This window comes from Cetorhinus maximus, chromosome 13 (assembly GCF_964194155.1).
Source record: "Cetorhinus maximus chromosome 13, sCetMax3.hap1.1, whole genome shotgun sequence".
NCBI classification, from domain to species: domain Eukaryota; kingdom Metazoa; phylum Chordata; class Chondrichthyes; order Lamniformes; family Cetorhinidae; genus Cetorhinus; species Cetorhinus maximus.
In genome coordinates, this window is record NC_135891.1 from 45,842,870 (window position 1) to 45,855,041 (window position 12,172).

At 39.4% G+C, this 12,172-nt stretch overlaps 1 protein-coding gene across 3 annotated transcripts in view; it reads right to left on the bottom strand.

The window, feature by feature from the left end:
- LOC144688593 (nuclear factor of activated T-cells, cytoplasmic 2-like) overlaps window positions 1-12,172 on the bottom strand; it is a 174,374-nt gene that overhangs the window by 54,013 nt on the left and 108,189 nt on the right. For all 3 annotated transcript variants that reach the window (XM_078555353.1, XM_078555352.1, XM_078555351.1), the window contains exons 7-9: window positions 9,488-9,543; window positions 8,448-8,577; window positions 5,700-6,548 (exon numbers count right to left, since the gene is read on the bottom strand). In XM_078555353.1, the coding sequence (XP_078411479.1) occupies window positions 5,700-6,548; window positions 8,448-8,577; window positions 9,488-9,543 (1,035 nt within the window). The remainder of the gene's footprint in view (window positions 1-5,699; window positions 6,549-8,447; window positions 8,578-9,487; window positions 9,544-12,172) is intronic.

Genomic DNA, 12,172 nt, shown 5'->3' on the forward strand with positions numbered 1-12,172 from the left:
AGGTTTCTGTTGTCCCACACTCTCTTTATCAGCTTGAACAGAACAGCTGTAGCTTCTGTGATAAGTGAGTTGATTTCAGCATGAAGTGACGGGTTGATGGTGATTGTGGAGCCGAAATGTGTGTAGATATCAACAACCTCTAGTATCACATTGACAATGCTGGTAAATATCAGTATGGCAACATCCTGGGCGATGACATTTGTCTTCCTGATGCTGATGGTCAAATCAAACTCTTTACAGGCATGAGAGAGTCTGTCCATTGCTGCTGCAGTTGTTCCTCATGTTTGTTGCAGAGCAACTCTCTGATGAGGGCTTGGCTGAACAGCTTTCTGTCAGTTCTGGTATGTAAGTAGATACCCTCTGTAGATAACCTGAAGGCACATGACAGCAACAAAGAGAGGAATATGCCAAAGAGTGCTGGAACACAACCCTGTTTGACATGACTGCAGGTCTCAAAGGGTTCCAATGTTGCACCGCCATTGCTTACCTTACCCATTATGTTTTCATGGAAAGAGTAGATCACATTGAGCAGCTTTGGCAGACAGCCAATTTTCTCTAGCGACTTAAACAGATCGCCTCTGCTCACACGGTCAAATGCCTTGGTGAAATCGTTGAAGTCAATATATACAGGGCTTCTTTGTTCACGACATTTCCCTTGCAGCTACCAGACTAAGAAGATAAAATCAATTGTAGATCTTCAAGTTCTGAAAGCACACTGGGTTTCGGGACAGAAGTGGACGGAATTATTAAATGCAATTCCAAAAACACCCATGAAGTTAAAATGGGATATAACTTATACCATCATCCAACGACCGATTCCTCTCTACATCCCTCAGCTTCCATCAATGTTTGCAAACACCTTGTTGCCTTGTATTTTGGGCTTTGGCCCATCACTAGACTCCTTAATTAAAATTACAAAGAGCAGAGGAAAAGCTGATTGTTCACAAGAGGAAGGGAACCAAGAGTGATTTACTTTCCTAACTTGATTACTTGTGAAGACAATTGGAAATATGGCTTTCTATTCCTATGATGCATTCTTCCTTTGCTCAAGATTCCAATCCATCACAAGCAGGTATATGTATGAAGAGCAGAAATCAGCATCATGAACACACAACACTCACAATACTTGTTCTTAGTTTTTAAACATCTTCAAATAACGTCCTATTAAAAATATGGTTAGGCTACATTACAGGCTCTGCAACTTTTAAGTGTCTCATTTACATCAGTAGAATTTATATTAAGTAAATGAATTGTTGCAATAATACTCCTGAATAATAATTTGCACACTATTCATGATCACCACTGCTGTCAACATATTATTGTCAACAATTAACTATCACATAATCATAGAGTCAAATCTCAACATTACAAACTCATGGGAAGTGACAACTTATCCTTCTCAAAGGATTGCTTGAGGGAGGTTTGATCTTTTCTACTCATAGTAAATGGAGCTTCAGAAAGTACTAGGGAGTGGTTCATTATAATGGATGCTTTGTAACAACAGAATGTGCTATAATGAGACTTGACTGTGACATTATGATCCGCCACATAAATAACAGGCTTACTGTTCACATGAGGTTTGTATTAAGATCAATTGCATACATATGATCGCCATGCTGTTTGAATCCTTTTTATTCTGCAACGATAATATTATAACTAACACAAACAACTATAAACAAACTGAAAATTATTATGGATACCTATGATAAACACCGAATTCAGCTAATAGACATTTGTTAGCTAATTCTAGTTATTATTACGTATTTAACTATTTTCACTCACTCGAATTGTGCAGTGGGATCAATGGTGTCTGCTTTAGATTGTTTCATGCTTATTAAAATAAACAAACTTAAACGAGATGCTTACCCCAAAAGAAGTATTTTGATGCCCTTTTATAAGTTAACAGTTTTAGCTACAATCCTATATTATAAATAAACCAACCATATATCCTAAATGCCCTAGTTTTTGTTCCTTTCACATGTGCTTTCGACAGGGTTGGCCACACCTCCTCCAACATCTCCCCTCCATTGATCAGTTCAGTGGGACTGTTCTCCCTTAGGTTCTACTTTTACCTATCTAATTGTATCTGGTGCATCTCTAGCAATGGCTTCTCTTGCAGCCATGTACCAGTGAATCCAGGATTCCCCAAGGATCTATCTTTGCCCACCTCCTCTTCTGTATTTACATGCTATCAGTAGTATCATCTGCAGACATGAGGTCAGCTTCCACAGATATGCCGATGACACCGAGCTGTATTTCTGTTGCCCCCTTCCCTGTCTTTGTGTTGTCAGACTTATTATCTAACATCCAATCTCCAATGAGCATTAATTTCCTCTAGCTAAATATTGTAAGACTGAAGCCGTTATCTTTGGTCCCCTTCACAAACTCGATATCCTCACCACCGATTCCACTCCGCTCCCTGACCATTTATCTTCAACTGAATCATACAGTCTTACTCACCCCTGAACTGAGTTTCAGAGCCGTATCACCTCCATCACTACCCCTAATCTGTACAGTCACCCACCCCTACCTAAGCTTATCTACTTGAAAAACTCATCCATGCTTTTGTCACTTCTAGACTCAACTAGCCAGTAGCCTGGGTTGATGTGCTACACCTGACATATTTATCCTGCACAGGCAGTGAAGTCCCCCAGGAATTGTGTTTTAGTCCCTACTTCTCATAATAACAGCAACAGTGGCTTAAAAAAATCATGTATTGGCAAAATGCAGCTTGGATCTGCAATTCTGGGATCTGATCATGCAGAAGCAAATGCACATGTGCAGGAGCATTAAGATCGCATTTGATGGTGATTCTGTTATCCTGGGATTAGGTGAATCATACAGGGCACAAAACAGCCAGGTTCAGTATCTGAGTTAGTTGGTTTTAGCAAAGGCAGCTCTAATGGCATAATTGCAAAGAAAGGAAAAATTAGTGAGGATTCTTCCGCCTGATTATCTGCTAAAAATGCACATGTGGGCGGGCGTTAACTGGAACACAATCAAGGTTGACATAATACCTCCATTGTTCAAATCACTTCCTGACACCAAGGTTCATGCATAAATAATTTAGACATGTTACCAGAGGGATATTGGAGCTTGTGGAAATGAAGACATCAAAGATTCAAAACCTTCAGTAGATGAGGGGATGGGATGACAATTAATAGAGAAACTGAATGATAAAAAAAAATTGCCCTTCTGACTTTGTACAAATCTAATTCCAGTATCAATGGTCCAATGCGACATAAGAGAACTAGAAAAAATGACTGAACTACTTCCATTCTTCTTGTTCATCCTTTGAGGCAAAGATAACCATGTTCAACTTCTGGGGTGTTTGACAGGCTTCCAGTGATACGGAGGTGTTGCTGAGGCCGAATTGCACCCAGAAGGTTCTGCTGCAACTAGGACAGGATAGTGCAGACAACTGAGTTTTGGACAGGTAGCTGGTTCAGGATTTCCTCTCCTTGCATTTTCTCTCTGCCTCTGATACATGCTTGCTTTCAAAGGAGGTTGCACCGTTTTTTATTTGGTTGCGCCAGGTGCAGCAATCCTGGGTGAGTTTTTCCCAGGATTCAGGGTCGACGTCAAAACTCCTAAGTGAAGCCTTCATTTGACTGCCATGAGATTGCGCTCCAGACTCAAGGTCTCCATCGAAGATTTGCTTCGGTGAGTGAGTGTCAGGCATGCTGGCTGTATGCCCGGCCCAACTCAGCCGCAAGTAATATAAAAGTAGAAAGAACGTGAAGTATTTAGGCCCTGATATATCAAACCAGTTAGGTTTATTTCCCGTATCTATAAACAGGAATCTTTGGATAGGAGGTTACTGTGTATCAGAATAGACTGACAATTCATGAGATTGGAGGAGTTCAGCTATGAGTGGCTGAAGCAAATCCATTCAGCAGTGATATTAATTCAATATGGTTTCCACTACCAGATATCAAACTAGATCATTAATTGATCTCTTGGATGAGTGATTCCATTTGTCAGCAAGGCTTGGCATTTAGGAAATGAGGTTGCTGAACAGCTTCCAGGAATCAAAGATTTAAAACCATCTCCATTATTTCTGGCAGGTGTGTTTATTCAGGATAAAGGTACCTAAATGCAGCGAGCACATTGCCACATCTACTCGCAATTGCAGGTCAGGTTTTCACAGATGGAAATTTTGAAAATTAAAAATGAAAAAGGATTGACGCACATTTTTAATTCTATGCAAGTTTTGAATGGGTAAAACTGGGCCAAAAGTGTTTATGAACTATTCAATCATTGCAGGCTTCATAACCAGCCAATTGCTGTCCTCACCTGACATCATATAAAGTTAACAAATTGTGATTGATCCACTTTGCAAATCCGAACTAATGTAACTGACCTTTTTCTAAATCTCAGCTACTTATTCTGGAGAGATCACAAACATACCACATGGAATCTTTTAGGATTTCTAAGACTTTCCAACAGAATTTTTGGACATGAACCAGATTCTTTTCCTGCTACCTTTGAACTGTGCTATAAGCCAACTGTCTAGCACTTGTACTTCATGTTTTCAGATCCTTCCATATGAGCTTCATGTACCTAATAAAACTGCATGTGTTTATGTGTTTTAGAAGCTATCAAGAAACTAAGCACAAACATCAGCTAGAAATGTAATGCTGAGTGCTAGGTAACACATTAGCTTAAGACCCTGGCCCCAGTCTGCTTCCTGTGCACATATGACTATTGTGGGAACTCAAGTAAAAACATTCAGTAGGATTACAACTGACTATTTGCCACCAATGCCAGGTTTTGAAAGCTGCCAATGGGCTTTGAGAGCAAGGGCATGGCTGAGGTCATAATCATCTACCATTGAATCTTCCCCATATTTTGGCAACCTTCACTAAGGCAAGGCCCAAAATATTTCTCCAGATAACCCCTTTCAAATCAAAAAACTAGGGATAAAATGACAACAAACCAACTGTTTACTTACCTTGAAGCTTCATGTTACTCCTGTGCAAAAGTCCCAAATTGGTTGTGGGCAAAATAAATATAAGTAAGACATGAATCATTAAATTGGAAAGCACAGCTCTGTGGTGGAATTGACACTTATGAAAATTACACTAGCATGACAAATAGTGGATGGAACATTTTGCCCTATGTACTTTGACCCAAACAATCATGGCTTTGAACCTAACTGAGACAGATAAAACCAAAGTCTCTTTCTGAAGAGTATTAATTCCAAATGAAACCAATGTCCCATTCCTGTCTGAGTGAATACAAGTCCACAGTAAAATAAATTGCTGCTATTTTTTGCCATTAGGACAATTTCAATTATAAGGGTAATTATATAATTATATGGTATGGGAAATTAAATGTGACTGAACAGTGTGGAGGAGGCACTTCTCTGAAGTTAAGACTTTAGGTACAAATTTAGAGCTGTGTAAGGAGATCCCTATATTGCATTTAATTCTTTCATACCATAGCTGGAAAAAGTTGATACTGTATATAAACAAAAATCAGTACAAGGGGAGTCAGCTTCCTAGCCCTGTCATACTGTCATCCCTCATCTTTATGTGTATAAAATCATAAGAGATACCTGCATGAGATTTTGTTTTAATAGGATGAGTTGTGATAGTCAAAGATTTTTGTGGTTTTTTCAATATCTGGCTTATGTTTTGAAAAGATCCTTGTACTTCAGTTAAACCAATATCTTTATTGTAATAATTGTTTCTTACCATCATCCAAATATGCCTGGTCCAGGTTCTGTGGTTCCTGCTTCACTGTGACTCCAGTAACTGTAGTTTCCTTCTCCTGCTGATCCAGTATCAATGATGCAAGGTGAGTTGGTGAAGTGCCATTTTTGGAAACCTTCTGGATTGCATCGGATGTATGCTGCTGTTGCTGAATCACAGCTGCATACTGATTTGGGCTATTTTTTTGCACATGATGTACTGCTTGTGGTGTAGTAGACCGCACAATAGGCACATGGGCATCATTCTCTGAATATACCTGGCGCTGGTAATCCTGGTGGCTGCTGTATCTCAACTGCTGGCTACTTGGTGGATGGTGAATCAGAGAAGATAACTGCTGATGGGTTGGGGAGTGTTGTATCAGAGGTGATTGATGATTGGTTGGAGAATTGTGAATCATGGAAGAAGACTCATGGTTGTTATGGGAATGATGAATTATGGTGGAAGACTGATTGGTTGGAGAGTGGTGTGTCATAGAGGGCTGGACAGGTGACCCGGCATGCACCAACACTGATTTGTGAGCATCTTGAATTATGGGAATTGATGGCACCATAACTGTAGGTGGTTGATAGCCAAGATGATTAGGACTGCCACCTTTGGATCTCTGATAGACAACTCCTGTTGGATTCTGCTGCTGGTACTTAGAATCATGTGGCGAAAATCCAGAACGACAGGAAGCCATACTTCCCCCAAGGCAGGAAGTGGGGTTAGTGACCATCACTGGGGTCATGACCTGCTGCGTAGAATAAAACTGAGACATGGTTCTATGATGTACAGTATTGCAGAATATGGTGTCTTCGCACTCATCAGTAGGCTCTGTTTTAATAGTAGGCACTGAAATAAATTATATAGAAAGTATGTTTACTCCCAGCTTGTGTTAACATATTTACAACTACTAAACAATATGTGGTCACAGTACAAATTATTTAAGTTATTTAATATTTAGATTTTTAAAAGCCCAGGGCTTAAACATTTGCTGTGCTGGTTTGTGGAGGCAAATGCTTAAAGGGGAAGGAAAGGCGCTCAGGAAGTTGTGTGTCACGTGGGGGCGGATGGGTGAGGGGGGTAGAGGCAGAGGAGACCAAGGGCAAGTTGCACTGTGACTGGCAGTGGCCTGTGGTTTGAATGTGAAACCAGGGTCAAACATTCCTTCACTTCCCAGCTCCATGTTCAGGTACACATTTTTAATCTTATCTTAATGTTAGCAATTGTCAGCAGTTCCTCAGAAGTTTGGCCACATATAGACCTGGCTTCACTGAGCGCAACTGGCCTGGCACCACCTATATTCAGGGCAGCCCAATTATGCACAGAGGACCTTAACCAGGCATTAGGCCTTTTATTTGTGTGTGCAAAGGACCAAATGCCCTTTTGAGGTACGAGCCTGGCAGCCTATTTTTTTCCTATACCAACATGACAGGAGCACACTTCTGGGTCACAATGAGCCTGCGGTTCCTGCCCGTCAAATTTAATGTGTCTGTTTAGTATCAGAAAAACAGGTGTGGCACCATCAAATTTCTAAACCCAAATGTTTCACTCAGAATGTTGCTTAAGGGATTTCTCATCCGATGACATTATTTCACCTGACTATCGTACAACTAAAGAACGTCAATGCTTAGAATATTCCTTTTCAATATCAGTGAAAAATATTTACTTTTAATACAATGCATCTTCAAATTCAAGATATGAATAGTATAATCAATGGCATTACATTTTTAGTCTCAAACTGCCCTATTGCATTCCATTCAATGAGACACACATCAGGAAAGTTATTGTTAATTGAGCTAATGTTTTAGAAATGCTTTAGAACATTCTATGCCCTTTTTACAGAAGTATTTCAGCCTCTGTGTTTCAGCTCATTCTCCTAAGTGAGGCTTAACTGCTTTAACTTTTTAATGTATTTTCACTGGCCTTGTTAACTAGGCATGTTTCTGATAGTAAGTTAGGATAAGAAGCAGGATATTGCTTTAGGAACTGAACTCTTCCCGTGCCTTCACAGGATGTTCCTCACACCTTCAAAAAGTAGTAATACATCTCAATATTAGAACTTGCTTCAGACTTTAACAAGATACAAGATATTGAACCATAGATGTACAAGCAAACAATGTAACACTAACATAATACAGATTTACAGTAAATCTGCTTCTCAAAAAAACACAACCACCTCGATATATATCTGTTAAACTATAATTAGTTTATAGTCAGCCTCTGTATATGCAATAGTCCTTTTCTTATGCAGCCTTTCTAATAATGGACCTAACCTATTTCTCTGAAGATTTCAACTAGTCCAACTCAATTTGACTCAATTCAACTAAAATTGCTGAACAATCCCAGTTCATTAAATACCCCTGAAAACAGTTCATGGGGCTTCCTGGGTTTTAACTTTTAGCTACATGCAAAACTAACCACTAATCATGCACACAACTAAGAAAATGTGCACAATGTGCTTTTGTTTGAATGTAGCTTGGCTTCTTCCTTCAGTCTTAGAGATAGCTAAAAGATAACTTGGCAACATTTGTATTGAGTTAGCCTGAGACATGGTTCAGACTGCAGCTGTTTTTTTATTCAATTCCTTGGGGAAGATATTCCTTTTCCCCTTGCCCAGTGTAAGTCAGATAGGCAGCATGTTTCATCCAAACACCAACTGGACCTTGGCTTAATACAAGTACCTTCCCAGGTTCAGCTATATTAAACATTTAGGGTGGGATGTGCATGATGTCTCTCCAAGTCATTTACCTGCAGGGAGGTATGTAAATCTCTGTGGTTGGCTCTTTTTCCTTTTTCCATTAACAACATAGAAGTTCACCTTGGCTGCTGTGTGGATAAGTTGGTTCCGATAGCGTGGAATTTCAACAAAGAGAATGCTCTACATAGAAAAGAAGCAGAAGGTGAATATGCAGCAATGATGTGGTGCCCTGTTCATTCTTTTGCCATTTTTTGAAACTCTGCGAAATCCAACAGGGTTCATTTTTATTAAACTACTAGTAACCAGATTAATGGTACATCCTTCCCCGAAAGACCAAAATTGGGGTTTTAGTACTCAGCATATAAACCTGAGCAGTAATTCATCCAAAATACTCACACAGTGGTTAGTGCTACTTTTTGTTGCCTAATTTTTTTGCCAACATTATGGAGCTTTGTAGTCAACCTTTGCTGTGACCATTGTGGGGTGTGAGCTTGTGTAACATCATCGCATTCACTACACAACTATCCTATCTGGGCCCATTTGCTAGCAACAGACACTAGATGTCAGACAAGTTGCCTGACAGCATAAAGATGGTGGGGGTTATGGGAAATTCTGCATAAGTCGCTTAAAAATGGAAGCTGCACATGTAGATGATCTATGATGATAACACTATACCCTATTTCTTTAACCAAAATCATGAAACTTATACACATGTCCTCAAACGGATTAATATTCTACATCAGTGCAATGCCTATTTAACTAAAGAAGAACGTTTGTTTTAATTTGCCTAAAATCACGTCACTTATGATGTATAAGTGTGCATCTTTTTGGTCAATTCTGAAACCTCTTTAATCCTGACAAATGCTGTTTTAGTTATTGGCAGTTTAATAGAAATATCTTTATTTAAAATCTAAAACATACACTGTATCAGCAAATATTCATTAGTTTCTGACACACTTTTAGGACTTACAAGGGTTAACAATATTTATTTAAATTTTAAACCATCTTCCTATTATAAAATATTAATGGAAAATCCTTTCCATAACAGATTCTTACTTGAGATAGAAAGTCCTTTCAGCTTCATACTTACAGGCTGGCTTTTATCTTTATCCACTGTTGCCTCTACCTCCCATATCTGTTGTCCATCTGAAAAAAAACGTTTGAACACAATTAAGAATGAATAATCAAAAAGAATGAAAATGTAAGTATTTTTAGAATCAGCAGTATTCAGTTCTGAACATGAGAGTCAATACCTCTGGGTGCATTCTTAAGAAACACTGACACAACTTTATTGACAGAATCTACCAGTGCAAAATCAAGTGAATTTTTCCCACCAAGATGTAAGATATCATTGTTATTTTATTTGAATATTTCGTACTATATAATGAAGCAAATGGCTCCAGAAAATATATAGTGTGTGAAGAAACCACTTCTCATTAAGTTAGAAGGCTTAAAAAACAGTAATTTGAAAAAAAGCCAATTTAAAGTGACAGTTCCCTTTTATTCCTATATCCATCAATCCAATAGTTTAATCTGTCCTATGAAATTTACAGTTGGTTTTCCAACACCATTGTGTGACGTTTACAAATCTGGTTGCCATATCAAAATAAACTTACCTTTTCTTTTAAAACGGACTACTGTTGGCACCAGTAAACATGCTGCTCCAGCAATAGGGCACATTGATGGTGATGCCATCATGCAATGTCATGTTATCATCAGGCATGCTGCTGTTCTTTATAGTAACATTGAGGTGACAGCACGACACAACCATGCCACACATATGCACTAGTCAAAATGTAATGATAGGTCTGTGCACGCTCAGAATGATGCACTCCAACAATACAGGCAGTTTATCAGAAACTGCATATTACAAACGTAAGTGCAAGAGAATGGTACAGTTAGCTTATTTTCTCAAAGCTTGCACTGTTATATATAGGAACCAAGACCTTTTCTTTCCCATTGAAAATTCCTGGCAGTTGAGTTCAAGGAATCTGGAAAAATTACCTTGGGATTGCTGTTGAGTACATGAGATCCAGGGTACAAATACCCTAAGACCAATGTACGAGCGACAACAGTGTTGGAAATATAATGGCTGGACTGGCTGGAGCTCATTAAGTAGCTAGCCTTGAAACACTTTTAAAAAGTATGTGGTCATAAATGCATAACTTTATCTAGGATTAATAATCAATTCACATTATGTCTTACAGAATATGAGCTTCCAATACATACTAAGAAATAACATACAAAAATCATCAGAAAATCATTAGCTCAAGGATATTCTGTGCAAAATCACTTTTTAAGAAGTGATTCTGCACTAAGAATGGGCATATGTTGCAAGTAAAACCAACAGCACCATTTAATGACCTATATCTGAAATTTGGAATGAAAATGAAGAGGGGTGGGGCGCACAATCCCACTATCCCAGGCACTATGTGAAATTTTTGCTGGGATCTCATTATAATAATTCAGGAATGCAATCAGTGCTGCCCATTCTAATCATTGGCTGAAAGCCTGTTGGAGAGGGCTGGAGGGGGAAAATGGGGAGAGAAATTAAGTGTCTCTGATGCTACTTGAAGGCAGCTTGCACCTATTAAAGGGAAGGTGTGGGGGAACTTAGGAGACAGGAGGAGAGAGATCCTATTGCACAGAGACGACAGGAATCCCTCCAAGCAACATTTCCCTCAGAATGGGAAGAGATCAACATAGGAATTCAGTTCCCAAGACATGGCTGCAATGCTGATCGAAGTTTAATGACTTCACCAGGATAGTCAAGGTAACAATACTGTTCTTTTACTTTCTGCTTACACCTTCAATCTCACTTCCTCAGAATACTCCTTTCTATAACCTTCCTTCACTCTCCCAAATTGATTGCACCACATTTCACATATGGCTGAGGCAGACCCATTTCACAAAAGTGTCCCACAAATGTTAAAGTTTTAATTACTGTTTAACATTCGTTTGCATGCACTATGGACAACAATGAAGCAGTCCTATCCAATATGGTACACAGCACAGTTCTGGCACTCTGTGCCTCTAAAACAGACCTGGTACCAATGAATTTCTAGGCAATTATTTACAGAATCAAAATCATAACTTTCTTATTCACACTGTAGTTGACATTCTAAACTTATCCATTAGCTTGGGTTTCCAGCGAATTGGGATGACTTGAGAGCCCTTTAAAAATGGCGACTGGGAGCATTTCCAGGATTCTCAATCTCATTCCTGGGATTTCTGATTTTCAGGAGTGCGTTTTAAGGGTGCAGGCTGGTTTGGGTCAAAATACCCAGCACCCTGCACTCCCAACCTGGCCTGCTCCATTGCAGGGATAGGCATGTCCTCCGCAATCGTCACGGAGTCAGGCCAGGTTTTCAATGAGTCGTGGTTCACAGTACCTCAGAAGTGTTGTGAACCATAGTCTCCATGAGGTGACCTTTTAAAGGCAAGTTCAAAAGGTCCTCCTCATGATCTCATGCCAAGCTATGCCTCCCAAAACAACCATTATGGCCCCCATATCAAGGTTGCCCCTCACTCACCCCCATGGCTCCTCATGTCCCCCATGCCAAGGTATGCTCCCCAAAAGCTCCTATGGCCCTTATGCACCCCATGGAAAAGTATGCCCTCCGCAAACAGTCCCTTCGACACCTCATGCTCCCCAAGTTATGGCACATACATCCACTATTCATAGTATAGAACCAATGAACCCTACAGTGACAGTAGGATGTGTTAAAAGAAAGCTTTCAAAAAAATTCATTCATTGATAACTTTTCACTTTCTT